General features: G+C 41.9%; 3 protein-coding genes across 11 annotated transcripts in view; 1 reads left to right on the top strand and 2 right to left on the bottom strand.

The window, feature by feature from the left end:
- Nucleotides 1-213: 213 nt before the first annotated feature.
- LOC121579487 (dual specificity protein phosphatase 10-like) lies at nt 214-10,676 on the bottom strand. The gene is made up of 4 exons (XM_041894094.1): nt 9,639-10,676; nt 8,022-8,327; nt 4,312-4,665; nt 214-2,136 (listed from the first exon to the last, which is right to left on the bottom strand). The coding sequence occupies exons 1-3, from the start codon at nt 10,621-10,623 to the stop codon at nt 4,400-4,402; spliced, it is 1,557 nt and encodes a 518-aa protein (XP_041750028.1). The 5' UTR covers nt 10,624-10,676; the 3' UTR covers nt 214-2,136; nt 4,312-4,399.
- Nucleotides 10,650-16,577, bottom strand: LOC121578912. The gene is made up of 3 exons (XM_041893218.1): nt 16,306-16,577; nt 10,704-11,834; nt 10,650-10,657 (listed from the first exon to the last, which is right to left on the bottom strand). The coding sequence occupies exons 2-3, from the start codon at nt 11,812-11,814 to the stop codon at nt 10,650-10,652; spliced, it is 1,119 nt and encodes a 372-aa protein (XP_041749152.1). The 5' UTR covers nt 11,815-11,834; nt 16,306-16,577.
- Nucleotides 16,578-20,965: 4,388 nt separating this feature from the next.
- Nucleotides 20,966-27,690, top strand: part of LOC121579486 (serine/threonine-protein kinase MARK2-like) — a 35,543-nt gene continuing 28,818 nt past the window's right edge. For 6 of the 9 annotated variants that reach the window (XR_006661666.1, XR_006661667.1, XM_045224431.1 and 3 more), the window contains exons 1-2: nt 26,439-26,558; nt 26,840-26,935. Coding sequence is in view for 6 of the 9 variants with exons in the window: in XM_045224431.1 (XP_045080366.1) it covers nt 26,538-26,558; nt 26,840-26,935 (117 nt within the window). In the remaining 3 variants the exon portion in view is untranslated. Of the gene's footprint in view, nt 21,894-26,438; nt 26,559-26,839; nt 26,936-27,690 lie in introns of those variants that run through there. The other 3 variants (XM_045224427.1, XM_045224428.1, XM_045224429.1) reach the window with 3 other exon arrangements.

The following is a 27,690-nucleotide window of genomic DNA, read 5'->3' as shown; positions in this document are numbered from 1 at the left end:
TTCATTTCGCTACCATAAGCCGTTTTAGAGAATTTGGCAGTATGTCCAACTGGCCTCACAACCGCAGACCATGTGTATGGCGTTGTGTGGGCGAGTGGTTTGCTGATGTCAACATTGTGAACAGAGTGCCCCATGCATATCGGTATTCCCAGTCATGTGAAATCCATAGATTAGGACCTAATGAATTGATTTCAATTGACTGATTTCCTCATATGAACTGTAACTCAGTAAAATCAAATGGAATTGTTGCATGTTGCATTTATATTTTTGTTCAGTTTATATCAAAATTTGATACATAGCAGGACTGTAATAGATCATACCTTGCTGGGCATCACAGTATAAATTGTGCAATAAGGATCAGTAAATGTAAAACTAGTGAAAAGGAACCAAGGCACAGACTGACAGACAGGAGCTCAAGGGGCGACTGACAACCCACACTATTAAATACAAGTTGGATGGGTTTAACCTTAAGGACCAAGGCTGAGAACTAAACAAAATGCAGGAAGTGTGTGTTTCACAGTGAACTCAATGATAAAGCTTTGTTATCGTTTTCGCGGATCAAATCCATATTTCTAAAATAATAATGCATAGTATTGTAGTAAAAGAGATTCAAACTCTACAGAGGCAGATGGGTGCACAAAGCAGACACTGGAGGGCTAAAGAAGGGATACGACATCATGTCAGAAGATAAGATTAAGAGAGGCATCATTCTGTCTGCTACAAAGGATTGCTAATTTCTGTTATCCTGAGCATGGTATACACAGTAACATGGTATAACATGGTATACACAGTAACATGGTATAACATGGTATACACAGTAACATGGTATAACATGGTATACACAGTAACATGGTATAACATGGTATACACAGTAACATGGTATAACATGGTATACACAGTAACAGGGTATAACATGGTATACACAGTAGCATGGTATAACATGGTATACACAGTAGCATGGTATAACATGGTATACACAGTAGCATGGTATAACATGGTATACACAGTAGCATGGTATAACATGGTATACACAGTAACATGGTATACACAGTAGCATGGTATAACATGGTATACACAGTAGCATGGTATAACATGGTATACACAGTAACATGGTATAACATGGTAAACACAGTAGCATGGTATAACATGGTATACACAGTAACATGGTATAACATAGTATACACAGTAACATGGTATAACATGGTATACACAGTAACATGGTATAGCTGAATACAGCTTGAGGGAATAAACGGATCAGGAAGAACTAATTACTGTAACTCAAGACTAGGATGGGTTGATAGATAAAGATAGATTAGCAGATAAACAGGCAGACAGACAAGGCAGATAAAGGCCTGGATATTATCTAAAGACTAGGATAGTTGAACATTGCATTATATTTTCATTCACAACCTAATAGTTTGGCTATGGACCTCAAAGTCCTTGGTTTGGCAATCACTGGATTTAATTTAAGTTCAATATAAATCAATAAACTGTTTTTTCTACAATAATTATCTAGGCCATGAATGAAATGAAGACATGTTGACAAGGATTGTCTCTCTGCTGCCTTTCTATCTTATAAAAATAATAATTTATCTTATCTTTCAAGTCAGATTTTAATTACTACTGAATGTTTCACAATTACAGGAAATGATCATGAGTATTTTCTATATTCCCTCTTTTCCCTTGACTTCCTTCTCAGTAATGATACATTTTAACACATACATGTATAGAATGTATATTCTTTAAGTTAAAATATAAGCATTGACATAAACATTGCAAAATAAATGACAAAACATATCAATAAAATAAATACTCTGTACTTCTATATATGCAATAGTAAACATGTTCAGGATAAATATTCCACAAACAAGGAGGGCACTGTAAGAACAATATCTTCGTGCAGTTTTGTGTCTTAATTAAAGCATACAACTTTGCAGTGTTCATATTTTTATATCTTTCCAACCATCGTCTGTTAGAAAGACAACATGGATAGATCCATGACTAAGTCCCGTTCAATAACAGTCTGCTGAATCTGTTCAGTGTTGTCTGTGTATTGTTGCTCTTGACCATTCCTCTATTGGCACCAGCTCTGGTTTCATCCACTGAGTTGTAGGTTTCTGGTTTCACCCCATTTTCCTAAGAATTGGCACGATTAAACCTTGGTCACTCCTCCACCAGCCACAAGCTGCTCTATTGCACAACTCCCAAGATACAGTATACACTACCGGTCAAAAGTTTTAGAACACCTACTCATTCAAGGGTTTTTCTTAATTTTTTACTATTTTCTACATTGTAGAATAATAGTGAAGACATCAAAACTATGAAATAACACATATGGAATCATATAGTAACCAAAACGGTGTTAAAAAAATCAAAATATATTTTAGATTTGAGATTAATCAAATAGCCACCCTTTGCCTTGAATACAGCTTTGCACACTCTTGGCATTCTCTCAACCAGCTTCATGAGGTAGTCACCTGGAATACATTTCAATTAACAGGTGTACCTTCTTAAAAGTAATTTGTGGAATTTCTTACCTTCTTAATGCGTTTGAGCCAATCAGTTGTGTTGTGACAAGGTAGGGGGGGTATACAGAAGATAGCCCTATTTGGTAAAAGACCAAGTCCATATTATGTCAAGAACAGCTCAAATAAGCAAAGAGAAACGACAGTCCATCATTACTTTAAGACATGAAAGTCAGTAAATACGGAACATTTCAAGAACTTTGAAAGTTTCTTCAAGTGCAGTTGCAAAAACCATCAAGCGCTATGATGAAACTGGCTCTCATGAGGACCGCCACAGGAATGGAAGACCCAGAGTAACCTCTGCTGCAGAGGATAAGTTCATTAGACTTACCAGCCCCAGAAATTACAGCCCAAATAATTGCTTCACAGAGTTCAAGTAACAGACACATCTCAACATCAACTTTTCAGAGGAGACTGTGTGAATCAGGCCTTCATTGTCGAATTGCTGCAAAGAAACCACTACTAAAGGACACCAATAAGAAGAAGAAGAGACTTACTTGGGCCAAGAAACACAAGCAACGGACATTAGACCGGTGGAAATGTTCCTTTGGTCTGGAGTCCAAATTTGAGATTTTTGGTTCCAACCGCCGTGTCTTTGTGAGACGAGGTGTGGGTGAACGGATGATCTCTGCATGTGTATTTCCCACAATAAAGCATGGAGGAGGAGGTGTTATGGTGTGGGGGTGCTTTGCTGGTGACACTGTCTGTGATTTATTTAGAATTCAAGGCACACTTAATCAGCATGGCTACCACAGCATTCTGCAGCGATACGCCATCCCATCTGGTTTGGGCTTAGTGGGACTATCATTTGTTTTTCAACAGGACAATGACCCAACACACCTCCAGGCTGTGTAAGGGCTATTTTACCAAGAAGGAAAGTGATGGAGAGCTGCATCAGATGACCTGGCCTCCACAATCCCCCAACCTCAACCAAATTGAGATGGTTTGGGATGAGTCAGACCGCAGAGTGAAGGAAAAGCAGCCAACAAGTGCTCAGCATATGTGGGAACTCCTTCAAGACTGTTGGAAAAGCATTCCAGGTGAAGCTAGTTGAGAGAATGCCAAGAGTGTGCAAAGCTGTCATCAAGGCAAAGGGTGGCTACTTTGAAGAATCTCAAATATAAAATATATTTTGATTTGTTTAACACCTTTTGGTTACTATATGATTCCATATGTGTTATTTCATAGTTTTGATGTCTTCACTATTATTCTACAATTAAGTAAATACTAAAAATAAAGAAAAACCCTTGAATGAGAAGGTGTTCTAAAACTTTTGATTGGTACTGTGTATATATATATATATATATATATATATATATATTTTTTTTTACTTAGACATTTCCGACCCAGTGGGGAATATTGATAAATTGATAAAGTGCATTGGAATGACCTCTCTGGGGCTATGGATAGTTGTGTTGTCATAGCTGAATGGTGGGATGTCACTATAGTTGTTTCTATTCTGGTTCTGCATGCGTTATGGATTTTGTAAATGACACCCTTGTGTCAGACCAGGACTCATTGCACTTCCTTAACTTCTGTAATGCTATTTACCACAAGCATCAATTGAGCCATCTGATTACAGTGTATCATTGTAAATAATGATATCCAAGCATTATATAAAATCTTGGCAAATAATTACAAATGGTATTGGATGAGGATCAGGTTGACCAGAAATGGGACTATAAATAAGTTAACCAATCAAATTATTTATCCTATAATATATAATTCATAATCTATGCCAATAGGGACACTCTGTCAATCAGAAATCCCCTCTTTATCACTCTACCTTTCATTTCTCCTTCACAAAACTATGGCTGGCCCAATGCTGGTTTCCTCCTTCCCCTTCCCTCCATTCTGTCCCTCGTCTCCCGCTCTCAGACCTGGGTCTCAAGGCCGCTGAGTTTGGGGGTCAGGATGCGAGGAGTGACACCGGAGTTGAGGTCCCTCTCAAACTCCAGTAGCTGACCCATGAAGTTGAGGTTGGGAGACACCACAGGACGACGGCCTCGCACATACTTGTAGGCATCAGTCATGGTCATAAGGGTGTGCTTCATCAGGTAGGCGATGACGATGGTTGCCGAGCGGGACACGCCCGCTTGACAATGAATCAACACTCCTCGCCCACTCTGGTGAGCCTCCTCTGTGGATGAAAAGAGGTGGCTATCAGATTCCTGTCAAGGATGATTGCTGGAATTCATCTACTCCACAGCTTTTTCTGGATCTGACTCTCCAGTTCTCCCATCTTCCCTTGATCCATTTATAGCTCCCTAAATGTCTCTCCAGTCACAAAACTTTGAAATAGGAGAAAGAGATCAGAGGAAAGACTTCACATAGAAATCATCATGATCCGCTTCTTATCTCAGTGCTAAAATACTTCAAGTTTCAAAGATTCTAAGCTCAGAGAGAAAAATACCAAAAGACAGGAACGGGGATAGTGAGTGCGATAGAAAATGAAGGTAGATTAGGGGTTCCAATCCAACCCACGGGTGTTTTGAGTTAAAAAATGATCTACAGTATATACATGTACAGTGCGATCAGAAAGTATTCACACCCCTTTACTTATTCCACATTTTGTTGTGTTACAGCCAGAATTCAAAATGGATTAAATAAATAACAATTCTCACCCATCTACACACAATACTATACAATGACAAAGTGAAAACATGTTTTTAGACATTTTTGCAAATGTATTGAAAATGAAATACAGAAATATCTCATTTACATACAGTTGAAGTCGGAAGTTTACATACACCTTAGCCAAATACATTTAAACTCAGTTTTTCACAATTCCTGACATTTAATCCTAGTAAAAAGTCCCTGTTTTAGGTCAGTTAGGATCACCACTTTATTTTAAGAATGAGAAATGTCAGAATAATAGTAGAGAGAATGATTTATTTCAGCTTTTATTTCTTTCATCACATCTAAAGTGGGTCAGAAGTTTACATGCACTCAATTAGTATTTGGTAGCATTGCCTTTAAATTGTTTAACTTGGGTCAAACGTTTCGGATAGCCTTCCACAAGCTTCCCACAATAAGTTGGGTGAATTTTGGCCCATTCCTCCTGACAGAGCTGGTGTAACCGAGTCAGGTTTGTAGGCCTCCTTGCTCGCACACGCATTTTCAGTTCTGCCCACACATTTTCATTAGGATTGAGGTCAGGGCTTTGTGATGGCCACTCCAATACCTTGACTTTGTTGTCCTTAAGCCATTTTGCCACAACTTTGGAAGTATGCTTGGGGTCATTGTCCATTTGGAAGACCCATTTGCAATCAAGCTTTAACTTCCTGACTGATGTCTTGAGATGTTGCTTCAATATATTCACATAATTTTCCTTCCTCATGATGCCATCTATTTTGTGAAGTGCACCAGTCCCTCCTGCAGCAAAGCACCACCACAGCATGATGCTGCCACCCCCGTGCTTCACGGTTGGGATGGTGTTCTTCAGCTTGCATGACCCCCCTTTTTCCTCCAAACATAACGATGGTCATTATGGCCAAAGATGAACATACTTTTGTACCTGTTTCCTCCAGCATCTTCACAAGGTCCTTTGCTGTTGTTCTGGGATTGATTTGCACTTTTCGCACCAAAGTATGTTCATCTCCAAGAGACAGAACGCGTCTCCTTCTTGAGCGGTATGACGGCTGCGTGGTCCCATGGTGTTTATACTTGCATATTATTGTTTGTACAGATGAACGTGGTACCTTCAGGCGTTAGGAAATTGCTCCCAAGGATGAACCAGACTTGTGGAGGTCTACCATTTTTTTCTGAGGTCTTGGCTGATTTCTTTGGATTTTCCCATGATGTCAAGCAAAGAGGCACTGAGTTTGAAGGTAGGCCTTGAAATACATCCACAGGTACACTTCCAATTGACTCAAATTATGTCAATTAGCCTATCAGAAGCTTTTAAAGCCATGACATAATATTCTGGAATTTTCCAAGCTGTTTAAAGGCACAGTCAACTTAGTGTATGTAAACTTCTGACCCACTGGAATTGTGATACAGTGAATTATAAGTGAAATAATCTGTCTGTAAACAATTGTTGGAAAAATTACTTGTGTCATGCACAAAGTTGATGTCCTAACCGACTTGCCAAAACTATAGTTCGTTAACAAGAAATGTGTGTGGTTGAAAAACGAGTTTTAATGACACCAACCTAAGTGTATGTAAACTTCCGACTTCAACTGTAAGTATTCACATCCCTGAGTCAATACTTTGTAGAAGCACCTTTGGCAGCGATAACAACTGTGAGTCTTTTTGGGTAAGTCTCTAAGAGCTTTCCACACCTGGATTGTGCAACATTTGCCCATTATTCTTTTTAAAATGATTCAAGTTCTGTCAAATTGGTTGTTGATCATTGCTAGACAACCATTTTCAGGTCTTGCCATAGATTTTCAAGTAGATTTAAGTCAAAACTGTAACTCGGCCACTCAGGAACATTCACTGTCTTTTTGGTAAGCAACTCCAGTGTAGATTTGGCCTTGTATTTTAGGTTAATATCCTGCTGAAAGGTGAATTCAATGATTACAAGCGTACCCATAACATGATGCAGCCTCCACTATGCTTGAAAATATGGAAAGTGGTACTCAGTAATATGTTGTATTGGATTTGCCCCAAACATAACACCTTGTATTCAGGACATTTTTTGCAGTATTACTTTAGTGCCTTGTTGAAAACAGGATGCATGTTTTGGAATATTTAAATTCTGTACATGCTTCGTTCTTTTCACTCTGTCAATTAGGTTAGTATTCTGGAGTAACTACAATGTTGTTGATCCAGCCTCAGTTTTTTCCTATCACAACCATTAAACTCTGTAACTGTTTTAAAGTCACCATTGGCCTCATGGTGAAATCCCTGTGTGAATTCCTTCCTCTACCGCAACTGAGTTAGGAAGGACGCCTGTATCTTTGCAATGACTGGATGTATTGATACACCACCCAAAGTGTAAAGAATAACTTCACCACGCTCAAATGGATATTCAATGTCTGCTTAAAAAAAAAATAATAGGTGCCCTTCTTTGCGAGGCACTGGGAACCCTCCCTGGTCTTTGTGGTTGAATCTGTGTTTGAAATTCACTGCTCGACTGAGGGATCTTACAGATAATTGTATGTGTGGGGTACAGAGATGAGGTAGTCATAAAAAACTCATGTTAAACACTATTATTGCATGTCCATGCAACTTATTATGTGACTTGTTAAGCAATTTTTACTCCTTAACTTATTTAGGCTTGCCATAACAAAGGTGTTGAATACTTCAGATTTTCATTTTCTATTAATTTCAAAAAACGCAGAAAAACATAACTCTACTTTGACATTATGGGATATTGTGCGTAGGCCAGTGACAAAAACGTCTCAATTTAATCCATTTTTAATTCAGGCTGGGAGCATCGACAAGGTAGACAGTCTGGGAGCATCGACAATTCCCAAAACTATGGATAGAAGACCAGTCCCTGGGGCAAAATGAGTTTGACACCCCTGAGGTAGATACTGCTCAACTCACCGATGAACTCAAAGACCTCCTCAAAGTACTGTCGTAGGTTCTGCTTGCTGTTGTCGGTAGCCGGCAGCCGTTTGTAGCGCACCAGGCCAGAGCCGAGGTGGTAGAGGGGCAGGTGTGTGGTGACGTTGACCACGTAGCCGATGTTGAGGCGCAGCAGCAGGTCCAGGTCCTGGGCGTCCCTCTCGTTGCCCAGGAAGAGGAAGGGTAGGATGGGGCTGACCACCGCATTCTCCACATCAGGGGTCATCCCACTCTCATCTGACAGGGAGGCCGGGAGCGAGGAGGAGAGCGGCAGAGTGAGGTGCACTGGGAGAGCAGAGGACAACACAACACAGTGAGAGATTGCTCTTAGAGAAATGACAATTTATTTGATTTGGATCACTGACAGGCATTCACCCTGAAGTATACCAGAGTTAGACACAGAAAATATAAATCAAACATCAGAGATAGAAAGAGTTTTGAAGAGATGTGTGAATGAAGGAGAGACAATGAAAGTGTACAATTTATCTCATTTATGGTTCTTGTTGAGTAGGAGTATCATTGCCGTTCACTTTACTCCTGCAGAGCAAAAATGTTTGCAGCTCTGAGGAACTGCTAATGTTTTCATCATTTCATACATGTTCTCCTAACAGAGGGAGGGAAACGTACAGACATGAAAAAGCTTCTTAAACGTGTGATTCTTTATACTATACTGTATGTCATCAACACATCCTGCAGTGACTTAACAGAGTGGAGGAGGCTACAGTTATGTAACTATTAAGAATAGAGAATACATCTTAGGTTTCTGGGGCTTTGTCATTTAAATGAGAACAGCTTAATCTCCCACTGACAGGGTTCAGTGTCAGCTATTCTAATCTCCCGCTCTTATCAGCTCTCTTTGCGTTCCAATCACCCTCCCTCCATTTCACTCCTCTCTGTCTCTTTTTACGCTGGAGCCCAGGCTATAATTAACAGTCATTATCCTCAGGTTCCTTTTAAATAACCAACATGTTAGAATAATAATAATAATAATAATATGCCATTTAGCAGACGCTTTTATCCAAAGCGACTTACAGTCATGCGTGCATACATTTTTTTTTTTTTTGTGTATGGGTGGTCCCGGGGATCGAACCCACTACCTTGGCGTTACAAGCGCCGTGCTCTACCAGCTGAGCTACAGAGGACTACAGAGGACCAGAATAACATATAAAATGAGATTGGCAGGGAAAGGAATGATATTTAAAAGATAGGTGTGGAGAAAGAGACAGTAATGAGAATAAGAATATGATGAAAGAGATTTGCTTGAACAAATGGTCATTTCTGCAGTCAGACATTAAAGCTGGTCTCTCCATTGGGGATTTTTGTTCTGTAACTATCTGTGTCCAAAAATATTTTTAAAAAATCTGTCAAAAATGCACAACGGACCAAAAATCTGGAGAAGTATAGACTAAGAGACAGAAACAGAAACCAGAGTATGACACCCTCTGCAGACGTATAGACTAAGACACTGAAACAGAAACCAGAGTATGACACCCTCTGCAGACGTATAGACTAAGACACTGAAACAGAAACCAGAGTATGACACCCTCTGCAGACGTATAGACTAAGACACTGAAACAGAAACCATGACACCCTTACCTCTGCCGCTCTCTTCGTCCTGCTCTCTGTTGAGTGAGTTTAGGACCAGGTGGAGGGACTGGGCGGAGGGGAGGGAATGGCGTCCCTCTGCATCTCTCTGTCTGGGTTTGGGTTTGAGGAGAGTGCTGGGAGCTGACGGTGGGGGTGAGAAGGAAGGAGGGGATTGGGTAGAGGGGGTGCGGGGGGAAGGGGTGCGAGGGTATGTCATATTGTCTTCCTGCCCCATGCCATCCACCTTTCCTGACTCCCCACCTTTGTTCCAGAGCCTCTTTAGGGAGTCCCGGTCTGGATCTCGCCCAGGCCCAGACCCAATAAAATCTAGGACGGCCATCTTGCCCTGCTGAAGCCGGCATCGGCCAGCGTGGTCTGTTATCTGATTCCGGGTGAACTCCAACAGGTTCCTACAGTCCAGGATGACAGGGCTGGTTCCGTTGGTGCTGTTCTGGTTCTGACCCACACATGTCTTCCCCACTCCTATCCCCATCCCGGCACAGCTCTGGTGGTTCTGTTGGGTTTTAGACCTGGTCATCTTTTTTCCAAGCTCCTCGGGCCAGATTGTGCGCACGCTGTAATCATCATCATCGGCGGGGAATACTCCCATGGGGTGCCTTGCCCCTACACCACTGCCCATCCCGGGGGGCTTGCCGCCCCGACGTGGGTTGAAGGTCACAACTATGGGGTCGCTGCTACAATAGCTGCAGGTAGAGCTGCCGGCCTGACTGGCTTTTGGGTTGCAGCCACTCACACAACTCTGTAAGGCTCGCAGCGGGGCTGAGGAGGATAGTGGGGTACAGGGCAGGCATCCCCCCACCAGTTTTTTGCGGAATGCAGCAGGACTCTCAAAGGCACCAGCCTCCCCGGAGCAGGAGGCACATCGCAGGGGTCTGAGCAAGCCCGTACGGCAGTCTGACACAGTGCTGTTGGAGGATGAGGTGTTGGTGGTGGAGGCTGTGGACAAACATCCCCCAAGAGTTCTTAATCCCATTGCTGCGCCCCCTCTGTGGTTCACCCCTACAACCCTGTGGCCGTGGGCACAGGAAAAAGAGGAAGACGGACTCCCCCTACCCCCCTGGCAGCCAGCAGAACGTCCCCTGCCCCCTCTGCAGCGGACCAGCTTCCAGCAGCCACAGCTGAAGGGATGGGAGAAGTCGATGGTACAGGTGTGGTCTGGGCTGGGGAAACCTCCACGGGAGGAACAGGGGGAGAGGGGTAGGCCGTGATGGATCTGAGGACAATGGTCCCTGCCGCGGGATGGACGAGGCTGGTTGAGGGGTTGCTGAAACGAGGTAGGAGCACGGGGGTGGTGGGAGGGAGGGGAGGCAGGGTAGTGGGAGTTTAGAACAGCGGCATGGGGCACAGGGACAGAGTTGTGGTGGCAGGGCAGGCTCTGGGGGTTGGGGTTTTGATGGACAGGTCCCAGTTTGGAATTCTCTTTGTTACCCACGCAGGGCACTTCCCGGGCACCTCTGGGGGGGAAGCTGGCAGAGCAGACTTTGGGGGACACGTCCTGCACCTTCTCTCTTCTGGACTTGGACTGCTGTCTCTGGGATGGGACAAACTCTAAGACTCCTCCCGGGGACACTGACAGATGATTCTGATGGTGACTGCCTTGTGAGGCCTTGCTCTTGTTCTGTGGGTGGTTTTGGAGTTGCTGCACTACTCCACCAGGCTTCCCTGATGTTCCCCCAGCTTTTTTCTCCCCGTATCCTGGATCCAAGCGTAACGAGACCCTTTTCTTGCTCCCCTTCACACTCCCACTGCGACCTAAAGAGTTGCTGTGCCCTCCTCCTCCTTTTATTCCTTTGTTCACGGATAACTTGATGTCGATGGTGTGTGTGTGTTGGTGGGGTCTAGGGCCAAGAGTCACGGTCCCGTTGCTGTGACAGTGGCTAGGGGTGTGTCTGACACCCTCTGAGACGATGGCCTTGTCGCCTTTGGTTTTCTGCAGACGGGATGATGATCTGCGCTTGCATTCCAAAGACAGTGAGTTCGATGAGGGAGGATTGGGGTAGGACTGAGGAGGGTGGGGATGAGAAGGGCGGGAGAGAGGTTTGTTGCTAGGGGCTGTTATATGGGAGGGGGGCTGTGGGGTGGTCTGTGGGGAGGACCCACGTAGGGCCAAGTTTTTAGGGTGCTGAATAACCACTATGCGCTCGTCAAGAGGGAGTGGAGGCATCTGGGTCTACGCAAAGCTGTCTGTGTGTGTAAGAGATAGGGGAGAAAGAAACAGAAAAACAATATTAAGATTGTATTCAGATAACATTTTTAAATGACTGTTGGCATCAACATCATCACTTTTTTTTGAATTCGAAGCAACATTTACATCACATCTGTCCTACGCCAGAGTAATGACCAGTGGAATAGCCAAGCTATGTAACTACCTTGCAACCTACTAGGTATGGAGTATGGTGTTATGGACACTTATTATCTTGAAAAAACTGCTCTTTGGGAAATACTATGAAACAGTCTGTATACATACCTAGTACACAAGGTATTTCCATGTGTTATTCCCATCTAGATAACACATAATAAAGCCATTTAATGTAAATTGTTGCAGAGTTCGAATTCAAGAAGAACACATCCCGTGACTATTACTTGACTACTTCTGCCGACCACTGTAATGAACGATCAGAAGAATATGTGAAGCATATTTCTGTTAGTCATCCATTGGATTTGGAAAGAAAACACAACAAAAACACACAGGAATTAAATCAAAACCAAAAGACCAAAAGACAACCTTTATGGTTTTGCCAAAACACGGCAGACACCACTGTTTTAAGAACAGTTTGTTGAAATTGAAGTTAGGTCAAGAGAATGGTTGGAGAAATGCAGCAGAACCAAATCTCTGACCGAATAAACAGACAAATATATCTCCCTTTTAGAGAAGGCCCTTTGCCATAGCACAGCAGACTAGAGAGCTGGCTGTTACTGCCACAGGCACTGACTGACCATCGATGTACGTGTCGTAACCTATAAATAAGCACTTCGTCATGAAATACTTGAATAAAGACTGGAGGAGAGAGGACATTTTGGGCAAAGCTTTAGATATTGTATCATTATTATCATGTTATTCTACCCTTTAAATAAAGACATTGTAAAATTGATGCCTAATTCTCATTGGTAGTAAAGACTTTGCATTTGTCATCTACTAAGCGCTACTTACTATGACAAAACCCATGAATGAGCTTTTTTTGCATTAAAGAAGATTCTCTGGGACAGGGCAGTACAGAGAGATAACAAGAGAGAGATGAAGGTTGGGAGAGAAATAGAGAGATGGGAGGACAGAGATATAAAGACAGAATATGACCTGACAGGGTAGACCACAGACTAGACAGGAGGTAGAAACATGGCAAAAGGCACTGAGGATAATTCACTCCCACGCAACACACATAGTGACCCATAGACAAAGCACACCATGCTTGGGTTTTCCACATGCATACATCCACGCACAGAGCTTGGTGATGGTATCCTAAGCCTTGCCTTCGTAGCCTGTGGTGGAGGGGGGTTGGGTTACATTGACCCAGTTTTGTCATGGTGGAAGTCAACATCACTCTGATCACTTTTCACTCACACATTGTAAACACCTCATCCGCACATACATGAACACAGTGTAACAGTGTATTGGTCCTTTTTAATCATACTGTCTAATCACAGTCAGACCAAAAACACAGTGCAAACCACAAAAACATACTTAAGCAAATGCTTGCAGCAAGCAATGCCTCTTGAGATCATTATCATCATCATCATTGTTCTTCAGCCCCATTCTGACCATTACTGTCACCATATCTACAATTGCAGCCAGTAGGCCTACATACATTGTGAAAAAGAGCTTCTGAATTTGGAGGCTTGATAAAGGGTGTAAAAGTAATGTTTTTGCTACAGAATAAGAACAAAGATTCTGATGTGCAGAAGACAGACTTCCATCCGCTATACCAGTATGTGATTATTGTTACAGCAGTAGAAAGAAAGCCTAGAACATTTGAATGTAGAGAGGTGACCTGATGATTAGTCTCACTCTGAAGTAGAGGACCATGTGGGATTCACAAGGCACTGTCTGTCTCTTTAGGATCTTTCACCACATACAGTGCATTTGGAAAGTATTCAGACCCCTTCCCTATCCACATTTTGATACGTTACAGCCTTATTCTAAAATGGATTAAATAAATAAAAATGTCCTTATCAATCTATACACAATACCCCATAATGACAAAGCAAAAACAGGTTTTTAGATTTTTTTTGCAAATTTATAAAAAATAAAAAACAGAAATACCTTATTTACATAAGTATTCAGAACCTTTGCTATGAGACTCGAAATTGAGCTCAGGTGCAGCCTGTTTCCATTGGTCATCCTTGAGATGTTTCTACAACTTTATTGGAGGCCACCTGTGGTAAATTAAATTGATTGGATATGATTTGGAACGGCACACACCTGTCTATATAAGGTCCCACAGTTGACAGTGCATGTCAGAGCAAAAACCAAGCGATGAGGTCGAAGGAATTGTCCGTAGAGCTCTGAGAAAGGATTGTGTCGAGGCACAGATATGGGGAAGGGTACCAAAACATTTCTGCAGCATTGAATGTCTCCATGAACACAGTGGCCTCCATCATTCTTAAATGGAAGAAGTTTGGAACCACCAAGACTCTTCCTATAGCTGGCCACCCGGCCAAACTGAGCAATCGGGGGAGAAGGGCCTTGGTCAGGGAGGTGACCAAGAACCCAATGGTTACACTGACAGAGCTCCAGAATTCCTCTGTCGAGATGGGAGAACCTTCCAGAAGAACAACCATCTCTGCAGCACTCCACCAATCAGGCCTTTATGGTAGAGTGGCCAGACGGAAGCCACTCCTCAGTAAAAGGCACATGACAGCCCACTTGGAGTTTGCCAAAAGGTACCTAAAGGACTCTCAGACCATGAGAAACAAGATTATCTGGTCTGATGAAACCAAGATTGAACTCTTTGGCCTGAATGCCAAGCATCACGTCTAGAGGAAACCTGGCACCATCCCTATGGTGAAGCATGGTTGTGGCAGCATCATGCTGTGTGGATGCTTTTCAGCGGCAGGGACTGGGAGACTAGTCAGAGTCGAGGGAAAGATGAACGGAGCAAATTACAGAGAGATCCTTGATGAAAACCTGCTCCAGAGCGCTCAGGACCTCAGACTGGGGCGAAGGTTCACCTTCCAACAGGACAATGACCCTAAGCACACAGCACACAGCCAAGACAACACAGCAGTGGCTTTGGCATAAGTCTCTGAATGTCCTTGAGTGGCCCAGCCAGAGCCCGGACTTGAACCCGATCCAACATCTCTGGAGAGACCTGAAAATAGCTGTGCATCGAGGCTGTAATTGCTGCCAAAGGTGCTTCAACAAAGTACTGAGTAAAGGGTCTGAATACTTATGTAAATGTGGTATTTCCGTTTTTTATTTGTTATAAATTACAACAATTTCTAAAAACCTGTTTTTGCTTTGTTATTATGGGGTATTGTGTGTAGATTGATGAAGAAAAAAAAACATTTAATCCATTTTAGAATAAGGCTGGAACGTAACAAAATGTGGAAAATGTCAAGGGGTCTGAATGCTTTCCGAATGCACTGTATCATCTTGTTATGGCACAGTCTACTGCTGAAATTATCTGAAATTATGAGGCCTATTTGAAACCTTGGTGACCTCTGGTCATCTATCTACACATTCACAAAAAGACCTACCTGCAATACTATTTATCCCGGTTTGCTGTGGACAAATAACGGCATGCTGCGCCTGCAAGGTAAGGGGAATAATAACAACGGGCATTGGTGAAAAAACCCTAATAGATTGACCGCTAATAGCAGAGGAAGCCCATAAATTAAATAAGGTGGAATCATACGAGAGTTCAATTATTTCGCGCATCGTCGCACATCGTTATGCTTAGGGTCCCGTCTCAGTTTGTCACTGGCAGGGAAAAAGAAGCAGTCTCTTCTCATCTTTATGAGTGGCGTTTTACGTTTGCACTTTGTTCGCATATAGGATATAGATATGCTGAAATTATTAGGCCTAGTCTATATAAAAACTGCCAAAATAAGAATACATACTAGTATTGAATAGTGTGACTTGCAAAAACGCACATCATGTAAATAATTCATAAGAAAACCATGCAACAAAAAATAAATAAGAAATAATGGTAATGGCTTTATAGCATGTATGTCCTACAACATCATACACGGTTTGGTCCAAATTAGGCCATGGAAAATGTATCATCAACATCTCGTATCACTTTCACTCCCATAGTCTTGATAAATAATATAACTTATTTTGGCAAAGACTGCAGAGAATGAGGGTTGGTGCTATTATCCTCTGGCGGACAGTTAATAAGTAATGAAGGTGAATTTAATCCAATTGATTCGTAGTGTCGCGTCAAATGGATATATAGTGTCCGGTGTCTCAGGAAACCGAAAACTAGTTTGAGGACATCACTGTTCTTAGTTAGGAGTCTAGTCTGTGAGACCAGCTGCATTCTAACGTATTGGCGTGTTTCTTATATGCATACAAGTGTGTAACACGTAGCCATAGTGTTGGATCATCATGTGGCAACAATAGCCTATAATATTCAGAGTAATTGTATATCAGACATTAGTCTTGTTCGTCAGGATACTATATGCTTGGTTAAGGGTTTAAAATAAACTCACTTACGTTAGGAGTGACAATTCCGTTTTATCTTCATGCTCTCCGTGTAATATAATTATTTACATTTTCATTGATGTTGTCCAGACATTTCGTTGGTTAACGGTATCCTCTGCACTGCAGGACCTATAATATTTTGCGGATCCGTTTGCCGTGCAAGAATAAACTTGCATTTAAAATAGAGGACCTAGGACACTAACCATCTATTATTGATAATAGAAAACAAAAATATCACCACTATAAAAAGTGCTTACACCACACCAGTGTCAGTGCTTGTGCATGTGTCAATGTGCTCTCGGATGTATACGTGTGTGAGAGAGAGGAAGACAGGGGGTGCAGGAGGAGGGGTTGTTGTATGGAGGTTGGGTCTGTGGTCTGTACAGTGGATGACATCATTCCAGACCAATGGCAAGCAAAATGTGATAAGGCAGCCAGCAAATTAAGCTTCGTTTTGAGCACGTGTACAGTATAAAGTGGTAGGCTCCAATGTCATTCGACGGGGTGGGAGGCAGTGATTAAAGTGATAGGTAGGCCTATACAAGCCAGTGTTGTGCTGAAATTATGTAACAGTGAAAGCTTGAATAAAATCGATTGTGTCATTGTAGTTACAGAACTAGAACATTTAGTTTCAGCCATTGTTCAACATCTTCTTGACCTAACCTACTCAACCTACAAATGAGGCCTGTGTCTATAAGACACAAACACACACACACACACACACACACACACACACACAGCATGAAGGATATATATATATATATATATATATTTGTTTATATACAGTCAGGTCCAAAATTATTGGCACCCTTGAAAACGATGAGCAAAAAAGACTGTATAAAATAAATAATACAAATACTGAGCTATATTATAGGCAAAATATATTATTTTATACTAATACAACTGCTCAGAGAAAGAGATTTTGTTTAACAAGTGATACTTTTTTTCTAAAAAATATATGGCTCAAAATTATTGGCACCCATGTTTCAATACCTCACCTTGCGAGGATAACGGCATTGAGCCTTTAACATAAAAAAAAGAGATTGGAGAACACATTGGGAGGGATCTTAGACCATTCCTCCATAAAGACTCCTTGATATCCTTTGTCTGCGCTTATGGACTGCCCTCTTCAATTCAAACCACAGTTTTTCAATGGGGTTCAATTCCGGAGACTGAGATGCCCATTGCAAGATGATGATTTTGTGGTCAATTAACAATTTCTTTGTGGATTTTTATGTGTGCTTGGGGTTATCGTCTTGCTGGAAGATCCACTTGTGGCCAAGTTTCAGCCTCCTAGCAGAGGCAACCAGGTTTTTGGCTAAAATGTCCTGGTACTAGGTAAAGCTCATGATGCCTTTGACCTTAACAAAGGCCCATGACCAGTGGAAGCAAAATAGCCCCATAACATTAAAGATCCACCACCATATTTTACAATAGGTAAGGGGTTATTTTCTGCTTATGCATCCTTATTTCGATGCCAAACCCACCACTGGTCTGTGTGGCCAAATAGCTCTATTTTCATGTAATCTGACCATAGCACCGGTTCCATTTCATGTGCCAATGCCATTTAGGAAACTCCAGGCGTTGACATTTGTTGGATGACATAAAAAAATATATATTAGCTCTTTGGCGTAGAAATAAGGACAAATAAGCAGAAAATAACCTTATACAGACAAAATATTGATGTCATCCCTCATTATGAAGAACACTGTTTATGCCTCTCTCTCTCAAGTGTGTGTGTGTGTGTCATTTGTGTGTGTGAGAGACAGAGAGAGAAAGAGAGAGAGAGACATGTGAGAGTAATTTATAATGAAGTCTGACAACTTTAGTCAGCACAATGATGTCAAGATCTTGACTACACAGGCATAGCCTACGCGATTCTATGAGTTGTTGAAGTCGACGTTCATATTGTGTTACAACACTCACTCACACCTGAAAAATTACGTTATTCATTTCCCAGCCTAGAGCTTCAGAAATACATAGGTCTACTTGTAGGCCAGTAAAAGCTTGAAATGCTGTTATTTTAAGCAATAACCAACAGATGGCAGCAAAAACTAGTAAATGCCTGTGTTGGGGTTTGAAGATGATTGGGGCCTTACAATGATGTGTTTACAGTGCCTTCAGAAAGTATTCATACCCCTTGATTTACTGCACATTTTGTTGTGTTAATGCCCGAATTCTATATGGATTTTTTTTTTTTTTTAATCTCACCCATCTACACACAATACCCTATAATGACAAAGTGAATTTGTCTCCCAGTGTCTGTTGGAAAGCAGACTGAAACAGGTTTTCTAGGATTTAGCCTGTGCTTATTCAGTTTCTTTTTTTTTTTCTCAAAAAAACTCCCTAGTCCTTGCCGATGACAAGCATACCCATAACATGATGCAGCCACCACCATGTTTGAAAATATAAAGAGTGGTATGCAGTGATGTGTTGGATTTGCCCCAAACATAACGCTTTGTATTGAGGACAAAAAGCTAATTTCATTGCCACATTTTTTGCAGTGTTACTTTAGTGCCTTGTTGCAAACAGGATGCATATTTTGGAATATTTTTTATTCTGTTCCTTCTTTTCACTCTGTCATTTGGGTTAGTATTGTGGAGTAACTGTAACTGTGGTCCTATGTAGCTCAATTGGTAGAGCATGACGCTTGTAACGCCAGGGTAGTGGGTTCGATCCCTGGGACCACCCATTCGTAAAAATGTATGCACGCATGACTGTAAGTCGCTTTGGATAAAAGCGTCTGCTAAATGGCATATTATTATTATTATTGTAACTACAATGTTGTAGATCCAACCTCAGTTCTCATATCACAACCATTAAACTCTAACTATTTTAAAATCACCATTGGCCTCATGGTGAAATCCCTGAGCAGTTTCCTTCCTCTCCGGCAATTGAGTTAGGAAGGACGCCTGTATCTTTGTAGTGACTGAGTGTGTTACTACATCATCCAAAGCCTAATTAATAACTTCGACCTCATGGCTTGGTTTTTGCTCAGACATGCACTGTTAACTGTGGGACCTTATATAGACAGGTGTGTGCCTTTCCAAATCATGTACAATCAATTGAATTTACCACAGGTGGACTCCAATCAAGTTGTAGAAACATCTCAAGGATGATCAATGGAAACAGGATGCACCTGAGCTAAATTTCGAGTCTCATTGCAAAGGGTCGGAGTACTTATGTAAATAAGGTATTTCTGTTTTTTATTTTTAATACATTTGCAAAAATCTCTAAAAACCTGTTTTCGCTTTGTCATTATGGGGTGTGTAGATTGCTGAGGATTTGTTTGTATTTAATCAATTTTAGAATAAGGCTGTAACGTAACAAAATGTGGAAAAAGTCAAGGGGTCTGAATACTTTCCGAAGGCACTGTACATGTACATCATTGGGCCCTACCCTTGTTCTATTTACACATTGATTCCTGAGGTGCCCAATGCCTCTTGGAGGGGGCTCGGTGTAGAAATGTTTAACTTTTTCGGTGGGGGCTCACATTGAGGAGGAGCCCTGATTTGATATGCGGATACCCAAGTCTCCTCTAGCTCCCCTGTTATTTGAACGATGAGCTAGGATGAACATTTACCATAAGTGGGTTAGGGGCTGTTTCTAGAGGGCCTGAGGCTTTAATGGGACAGAAGATGTAAGGTGTTGCAGATAGAAAATGAACTGTCAGTCACAATACAGCCTTGTTTCCTTAGCCTGGTCTTAGATCAGTTTGTGCTATATTTCCACTCCTGGTCATGCAAAACATGTTTGGCATTAACTCTCGTTCACCCAAGAGGGAGGGGGGTCTCTTGGGTTCTCAATTGAAACATGGACAACGGCTCGGCCAATGTGTACAACAGTACCGACGCTCTGTTTAAATAATCCTCTCTTGCGATATGGTTTTGGTAACCTTTTCATCGAGAAAAAAAAGAGAGTAAAATACACCTTTTTAACAGGAGTCCACGGCCATATTTCCATGTTATGCCTCGTTTACAGAAGAGAGACGCGCCCACCTGTTCTAATTAGCTATCTAGCATCTCAGAACACCTGTGTATTACGGAAGACTTAAGCCTGAAAGGTGTTGTTACTTAAACACTGTTGGCTGCAACTGTGTTAAAACAGTTAACAGTGCGTGTATATTTTGCATTTGTAAAATTATTTAGATGTGATATGAAAGTAGAGGGCCTTATTTTTCTAAAACCGTATTGCAATTGAGAATCGATTCACGTTTAGATGGAGTATTTGACTGTGTTGTCTGCAAGAGCACCTCTGAACATAAGGGCCTTGGACGTTAAAGGTGTAGACTAGCCTTTAGCCTACAGTACATCTTGGGCTAATTTGGCATATGACACGGGGTAATGGGTGTAATGTTAGCACAAACAGACTGCTACCCGAGCTAATGTTTCCTGATAGTGGCTTCTTCTCATTTCCTTCAACCACACTGAAAAATTGGTACACCAATGTATTTTTAAAATTCGTGTAGGTGACAGAAGAACATAATTAAAACTTGAATGGCTAGTCTGAAATCAAGTCAGACCATATACAGTTATTGAGTCAGACCTTCGTAGATCTGAAATAATCGGATGATTCGTAGATCTGAAATAATCGGATGAGTGTAAAGAAAAACAGCTAGACACCTGGTAGGTTCCACCATATTGCTTAGACCAATCAGATATTGCGGAAAATGTGGAGCTAGGTATGGCTAGGGTTTGATTTCACACTGGGTTGTTTGGCCAGCTGGAAAATAATCAGCATAGACGCGGTCGAAACCCGGGGGGCGCTTCAATTCTAGTTAGTCTCTAGTCCACCCGAGATTCGGGGACACAGCAAGCTGAGCATACTCGCCTAGCGCGGGGGGACAAACTCGGAATCAAACTTCATTACATATGTCGCTGTAGCTAGCTATTCTGATCTTCAAACCGGCTAACGTAGACAGCTAGCTACAATTTATATACCCCATTTGTATTAGCGAGACCAAAGACGGACAGAGCGAGCTAACTTACTGGCCAGGTAGCATAGCAAGCTAACTAACGTACGTTGCTAGCTGGTCAGGAAGAATACAGGACGTTGCAGTTGTTTTGCTCGTGTACCATTTTAGCTAACTGGCTAGTCGAAGCGACTGCGGTTCATTGTCAGTTTAACTCGCTGATTCTTACCTGTGCGGTGGAGGGAAACTAGCCTACGCTAGGTAACAACCTAGAGTTGGCAAAGCAGCTTGCGGATAACGTTTTCATCCTCATTACAGCTGAGGGTCGATAGTCTATTATAGTTAATGCTATTTAACTAGCGAACGTTTTATTTTTTTTCTTCATCTAAAGAAGACGTTTAGGCTGCTGCTATCTGCGTGGCCGAAGTTTGGTAGAATCTCCGGACTAGATTTACCGTCTACTTGTGGGAACAAACCTCGCTTTGGGCAGAGCTTTAGCTAGTAGAGCCCTCTAACTTGACAGCTCATCCTACCACTGCACAGCTCAGTGTGATTGGCAAACCACTTCTCCATTGAGTGGAGTAGGCGTACCAATGTAGATAGCTTGTGAATGCAGGGTTACTTTTTCACGTGAATAGCTGTTATTTCAGATACTTGTGAATCGGGAACTTTGCTTTCAACTCTAACGGTACTTATATTATATTGATACTAACTAACGTTATCTTTCTACTACCTAGACTAGGTATGTTTTTTCATTAACGATTGAGTAACTTCAGCTAGCTGGATAGCTAGCTAGCTAGTTAGAACTTTAGCTCGCTAGCTAGCTAGCTTAGTTACTCCTTCGACACGTAACGTTAGCCGCTAGCTAAGACTTCGTATGAGTAACTTTTTGAAAAGTTAGCTAGCTAACTAAATTAGCTACATAAACAAGATAGTCCCCAGTTCAGCAATAACAAACACAGAGGACATATGTACATTGAGTTTTGAGCGATTCTGTTAAGTTGTTACCCCCCGAAAATCTGTTAAGATGTCAACCCGGACGCCATTATTAACAATTGAACATTCGTCAAACCAGGTAAGCCAACTGCAGTGGCGGTAGTACCGGGCCAGTTTTTAGCTAGCTAATTTAGCTAGCCTAAGCTAGTTAACTTAAACCACAAAAACCCTATATTTTTCCTAGCCCTCAGTATTGCTATCTTCCTAACTTGGCTACCTAACTAATCACACATTGTTTGTGGTTGGGAGGTCATGCATGGTGTAGAATTGAAGAAGTAGGATGTTTTTATAGATAACTAGCTAGCTAACTATGATCAAATAACGTTAGAGGGCTAATAGCCTAACTAGCTAGGAAACGTTGTAACCTGGTTTAGACACTTTATAAAGCATCTCAGTAGGAAATGGCAATGCTTTTTAAAACTCACTTTTCCATGTCTTCTTCAAATCTTGTCAACATGAGCAGATGTAATCTCTATAACATTAATATTAGATACTAATCTGTCTACACAGAATATATCAAAATCATGTTTACTTTAATATTTTTTGACAACTTTTCCTGCTCTATGCCCCCACATTGTTTGACTGACTTTGTCTAACTCATCAACAGATCATCCACTGCCAGTAAGTCAAGTTGTAGGCCCAACTAGATATTGCCACTTCTACAACTGTTTAGAGCATGAGCTGCATCCTTTGCCATCTTGTTTGTGTTAGCCAATAGCTAGTGAATTAACTGGAATGGGGGATTCCATCATACAAATTGCCTGACTGTGTCCTAAATATACTTTAGTAGGAATAGCTCAAATCAGGTGGAAGTAGAGGACAGCCTAATTTACATCTGTGCATTTGAGGAGTGACTCAAAGTCATGAACACACATCTGCTTGCAGTGAAGGCTGGGTCTCATTACTGAGATGAATGTTTTAATCAGTAATGACATTCTGAAACAATTGTCTATTCAAATCACTAATTACTGATACTTATACACGGGTAGCAGAGATTTGACGTATCCCATTGTGGTGAAAATGCACATGCTACTAATTGTAAAGTTTTGTTTGCCACTGTCTTTGGCTGAAGCAAGGAGTGGTACCCTGCCCAGCTTGTTTGACTACAGACTGCTGTTGACCAGGGCCTCTCAATGTTCTTCTTACTTCAGTTTCTCAGTTCGTTAAAACCAGCATTTCCAGTTGAGCTGGGCGTATAATTTGTGTGGAGGCCAAGGGGAGTGCTTATTTTCTCCATTTTGGATGGATTAGCATTATTTGTATGCATGCACATCTGTCAGTTTCCCTGTGTGTGTGTGCTTCTACATTTACATTTTAGCAGAGGCTCATATACAGAGCGACATACAGGTGCAATTCGGGTTAAGTGCCCTGCTCAAGGACACATCGACAGATTTGTCACCTAGTCAGCTCATGGATTTCGAACCAGCAACCTTTCGGTTATTGGCCCAACGCTCTTAACCGCTAGACTACCTGCCGCCCACTTTCTCCTGCATCTTTTTGAATGTTAGTAGTTGTTGTTCTGGATATGGCATCATGTTTATGATTGGTCAATGAAAGATGAAGATAATATTTATCCATCTGGTTGTAGGTTTTTACAAATTGTTTTTAGATTTGAGTTCTGCCAAGTATTTTTACATTTAGGCTCACTAATTAATGTATTCTCTTACAACATAGGCTACCTGTCTTTATCTATACTGAACAAAAATATGAGCGCAACAATGTCAAAGATTTTACTGAGTTAAGACGATCCCGCAGGTGAAGAAGCCGGATGTGGATGTCCTGGGCTGGCGTGGTTACATGTGCGGTTGTGAGGCCGGTTGGACGTACTACCAAATTCTCTAAAACGACGTTGGAGGCGGCTTATGGTAGAGAAATTTACAGTAGATTCTCTGGCAACAGCTCTGGTGGACATTCATGCAGTCAGCATGCCAATTGCACACTCCCACAAAACTTGAGACATCTGTGGCATTGTGTTGTGTGACAAAACTGCACATTTTGGAGTGGCTTTTTATTGTCCCCAGCACAAGGTGTAAAGATCATGCTGTTTAATCAGCTTCTTCATATGCCACACCTGTCAGGTGGATGGATTATCTTGGCAAAGGAAAAATGCTCACTAACAAGGATGTAAACAAATTTGTGCACAGAATTTGAGTTTTTTGTGCATATGGAACATTTCAGGGATCTTTTATTTCAGCTCATGAAACATGGGACCAACACTTTACATGTTGCGTTTGATATTTTTGTTCAGTATAGAATATATAAAACCAGAGCCCAAGTGGTGTGTTTTCCTCCAGTGCAGTGTAGGCCTAGGTCTATGTGATTGTGCAAGCCTATGGTTGTGGTCCTTTTCATTTTAGCAGCTTGAGTTGGGCTCAATTATAATTAAAGACTAAACAAAACTGGGTTGAAAATTCAAATTTCTCTCCCCCATAGTTCCACTATGCCATGTGTTTTGATTTCAGGATGTTTTACTCATGTTATTAAGTTAAAGGACTGTCAGAAGTGTACAGTAGTAGGGTTGGGAGAGGGGACTGGAGGGAGAGCTCAGTTGGTGTCTATTTGTGGTTCTTGCTGCCACTACCCTGACTGGAAATAGCCATGTGTGATATTAATACCCAGATAAATGACAAGCTGGCTCACTCGCCTCCTTTATTTACCAGTTCGTCTCTCTCTCCCCACCAGTCTGTTCATTTGTTTACCATATTTTCTTCTTTCCCTCTTAAGTTTCAATAAATTGAGAAGGCAAGAAACACTTTTCCTCTGACGGGTAGCCTAACATTTACTAATAGGCCTAATTTTTTTAATTTTTAAAAAAATATGTTCATGTCTTTAGGCCTAGGCAATTTCTTTGTAGGAAAAAATGAGCTTGCGTCCTTGTTGTTTGACTACTGTGTATTGTTCAGTCTGAATTGAAGGCTTTTCTCTGAGTATGTTAAGGAGAGAGAGAGAGAGATGTGAGGCTACAGCTAGGCTGGAGTGAGTGAGTGTTTGTTTCGGTGTGTATATGAGAAGGTTGGGGAGGGAGGAGGGGCAGAGTAGGGGACAGGTTTAAGCTGCAGGTCCCCATGGCAACACTCCCACAGCAAGACAACTTTTTCAGAGAAGCACCATTCCTTCTGATCTTAGCAATGCTAAAGCATTTCCCCAACCTGTCATAGCAGCGTTGCACATTACTCCAACAAATCTTATGTTCTCGATTGTTTAAAGTTATCAAGTGTAAAATAACATTAGTGCAATTGTGACAACAGGCAAAGTGTAAGTCAACAGATACTTTTAGAGGGTTACGGTAGTGAACGGCTATGCAAAGTGACTGTAAGGCTCAGGCAAACCATTTCAATAAATATGCATTGATGGGTTAAACTGGACTAGGGAGATGGGGATAAGAGGGAGACTGGTTGCCAAGGGAGATGGGTAAAGCTAGTTTGTCATCGGCCTATGATGTTATGTATGGACCAGAGCAGGCTTGTCTATTATCCTCTTTCAGGATAAAGTTTTCAGGTTAAATTCTGGAAGGAGTTACTAGAGTACTAGTTACTGAGCACATTCATCATGTGTCTGTGTGAGTAACCTGATTTGACACCAGGCAAATGTTTTGGGCAGTGTTTTTAAAAAGGGTGTGGTACAGAGACTACTACAATACACTGATTTGCTCATCCGTTACAACCAATTTGATCTCTCTCCTTAAAACTCATCACCAAGTTGTAACTCCTGTTGTATTCTCTTTAGTATTGGGGAATCCTTGACCTTCCCCCTTTTATTTATTTTTCTCTCCCTCTCATTTCCTCCCTTCTTTCTCCTGATTGTATCTGTGGCACAGCTGTGTGAGCATGTCAGCTCTTGTCCATCGGGCTGCCTCCCTCCCTGGCCATGTCTCACCAGTACTGCTGCTCCCTCAGTCAGACAAACTCAGACACGTCTCACTGGCACTAGGAGCCTGTCATTGTCAGCCATTTTGTTTACTTTTTTCTTTTCTTTTTTTTTTTTGGGGTGGGGGGGGTATAATTGCAATACTTCCTCAAATTACCCAAACAAACTTCCTGTTGAGCATTGGGACGGACGTGTCTGGCCCTCTGGAGAGCCTGGCTGTGCCTGTGTCCTATTTTAGCCTGCGACCTCATGGCCCCCTGTGTCCCACTTCTTGGTCATCCATCCAAGCCATCAACACCCCCTTTATGCTTTGAAATCTGTGAAGAGGGGGACATTTACAATCTGAACTCTGTCCACACCTTTTTCTTAGAGCATGGCTGAAGTCTGTCTCTTCATAGAGGAAGTGACAAGGTTCCTATAGCCTGAATGGTATCTGACTGGTCAGTTCTCATGCTACTGTTAGCAATGGATGGAGTCCACAAGTCCCACTGTAAGCATCAAAATAACAGGTCAAGTACATTTGCATGTGTGGTTTTTTTGTGCATATCACTGAATGATTTAATGTGTGAGTCTTTTTAACAGAATGATAGCCCGCTGATAAGTGAGGTTTTGCCCTAATACTACCGGCTCTGTAGAGACATGAATTTCAATTGAGTCATCTTCAAGTGTTTGAGTGTGGTTCTTGTGGTTCTTGCCTCTCTCCACCTGAGGCTGATCATGAGCTGAACAGAGATATGTGGGGCTGTATATGTAATTGATGAGACCCTCCAGGTCCCTCAGGCTTTTCCTGGCTGCACTCTCCTCAGCCTGTCCTGTCTCTCGCTGTCAGTCAGTCAGCCCTGGAGCGGAGCTTCCATGACTTTGACGGTATGTCTGCATTGCTCTCGGTTTTATCTGATATTATGTTGTATTTGTGAACACATGTTTTATTTATGCATGTTTGTTTGATCTTTTTCAATGTGCCTGTTTTGAATGTGCTTCTGTCTGTGTGCCAGCCTCTGCGAGTGTGTTTATTAGTATGTGTGTGTGTTTTGTGTTGTAGCCTAATGTGAATGTGTGGTGGGATAGAAGTGCTTGCTGCTGTGCTGAAGGTCAAAGCTGCGTTTGTGGGACTGCGACTGCATTGCTGACGTTCTGTTACGGCAGAGCTTCCTCTGCAGATGAGCTGGGTGCAAGACACCTCTTTGACATACAGTGTACAGTAGACACTTTCCTTCACACTCCTGACACACAACAAACCCACTGTAGAGTGATGGCTAAACCATGTCTGCCAGCACAGAAATTACAACAAGGTTAGCACACTGACAGTGTGGTAGTCTGGTTTACCCTGCCCTGCTCTGTATGTAGCCCTCGGTGGTGAGGTACTTCCTCATGCATTTATGCCAGTGTGCTTTTGTTGTGTATGTGTGTGGGAGGGAGGGAGAGTTAAGGTGATAGCTGCCTTCTGGCTCATTGGCTCCTGCTGGTTCTACAGGCAGACTTTCAACAAGCTTCTGATTTATCCCTCTATGAAAACTCTGGGGCGGGACTCAACACAGACACTACACAGGTGTTACCTAATTTAACACAAAGCAGGCACACAAAAATAATCTTATGTGGAATGCTGTTTTGTTTCTGAAGGG

Source organism: Coregonus clupeaformis, chromosome 13 (genome assembly GCF_020615455.1).
Source record: "Coregonus clupeaformis isolate EN_2021a chromosome 13, ASM2061545v1, whole genome shotgun sequence".
Classification (NCBI taxonomy): domain Eukaryota; kingdom Metazoa; phylum Chordata; class Actinopteri; order Salmoniformes; family Salmonidae; genus Coregonus; species Coregonus clupeaformis.
The sequence above is the reverse complement of the archived record's forward strand: the minus strand, read 5'-3'. Positions and strand labels throughout refer to the sequence as shown.

What these genes read in the sequence shown, in the direction of transcription:
- LOC121579487 (XM_041894094.1), bottom strand. Translation starts at nt 10,623, where the DNA reads ATGGGATTAAGAACTCTTGGGGGATGTTTGTCCACAGCCTCCACCACC. An exon ending in GGACGAAGAGAGCGGCAGAG is followed by an intron (nt 8,328 to 9,638) that starts GTAAGGGTGTCA and finishes CTGCTCTCCCAG; the next exon opens with TGCACCTCACTCTGCCGCTC. An exon ending in GGAGGTCTTTGAGTTCATCG is followed by an intron (nt 4,666 to 8,021) that starts GTGAGTTGAGCA and finishes TTTCATCCACAG; the next exon opens with AGGAGGCTCACCAGAGTGGG.
- LOC121578912 (XM_041893218.1), bottom strand. Translation starts at nt 11,814, where the DNA reads ATGCCTCCACTCCCTCTTGACGAGCGCATAGTGGTTATTCAGCACCCT.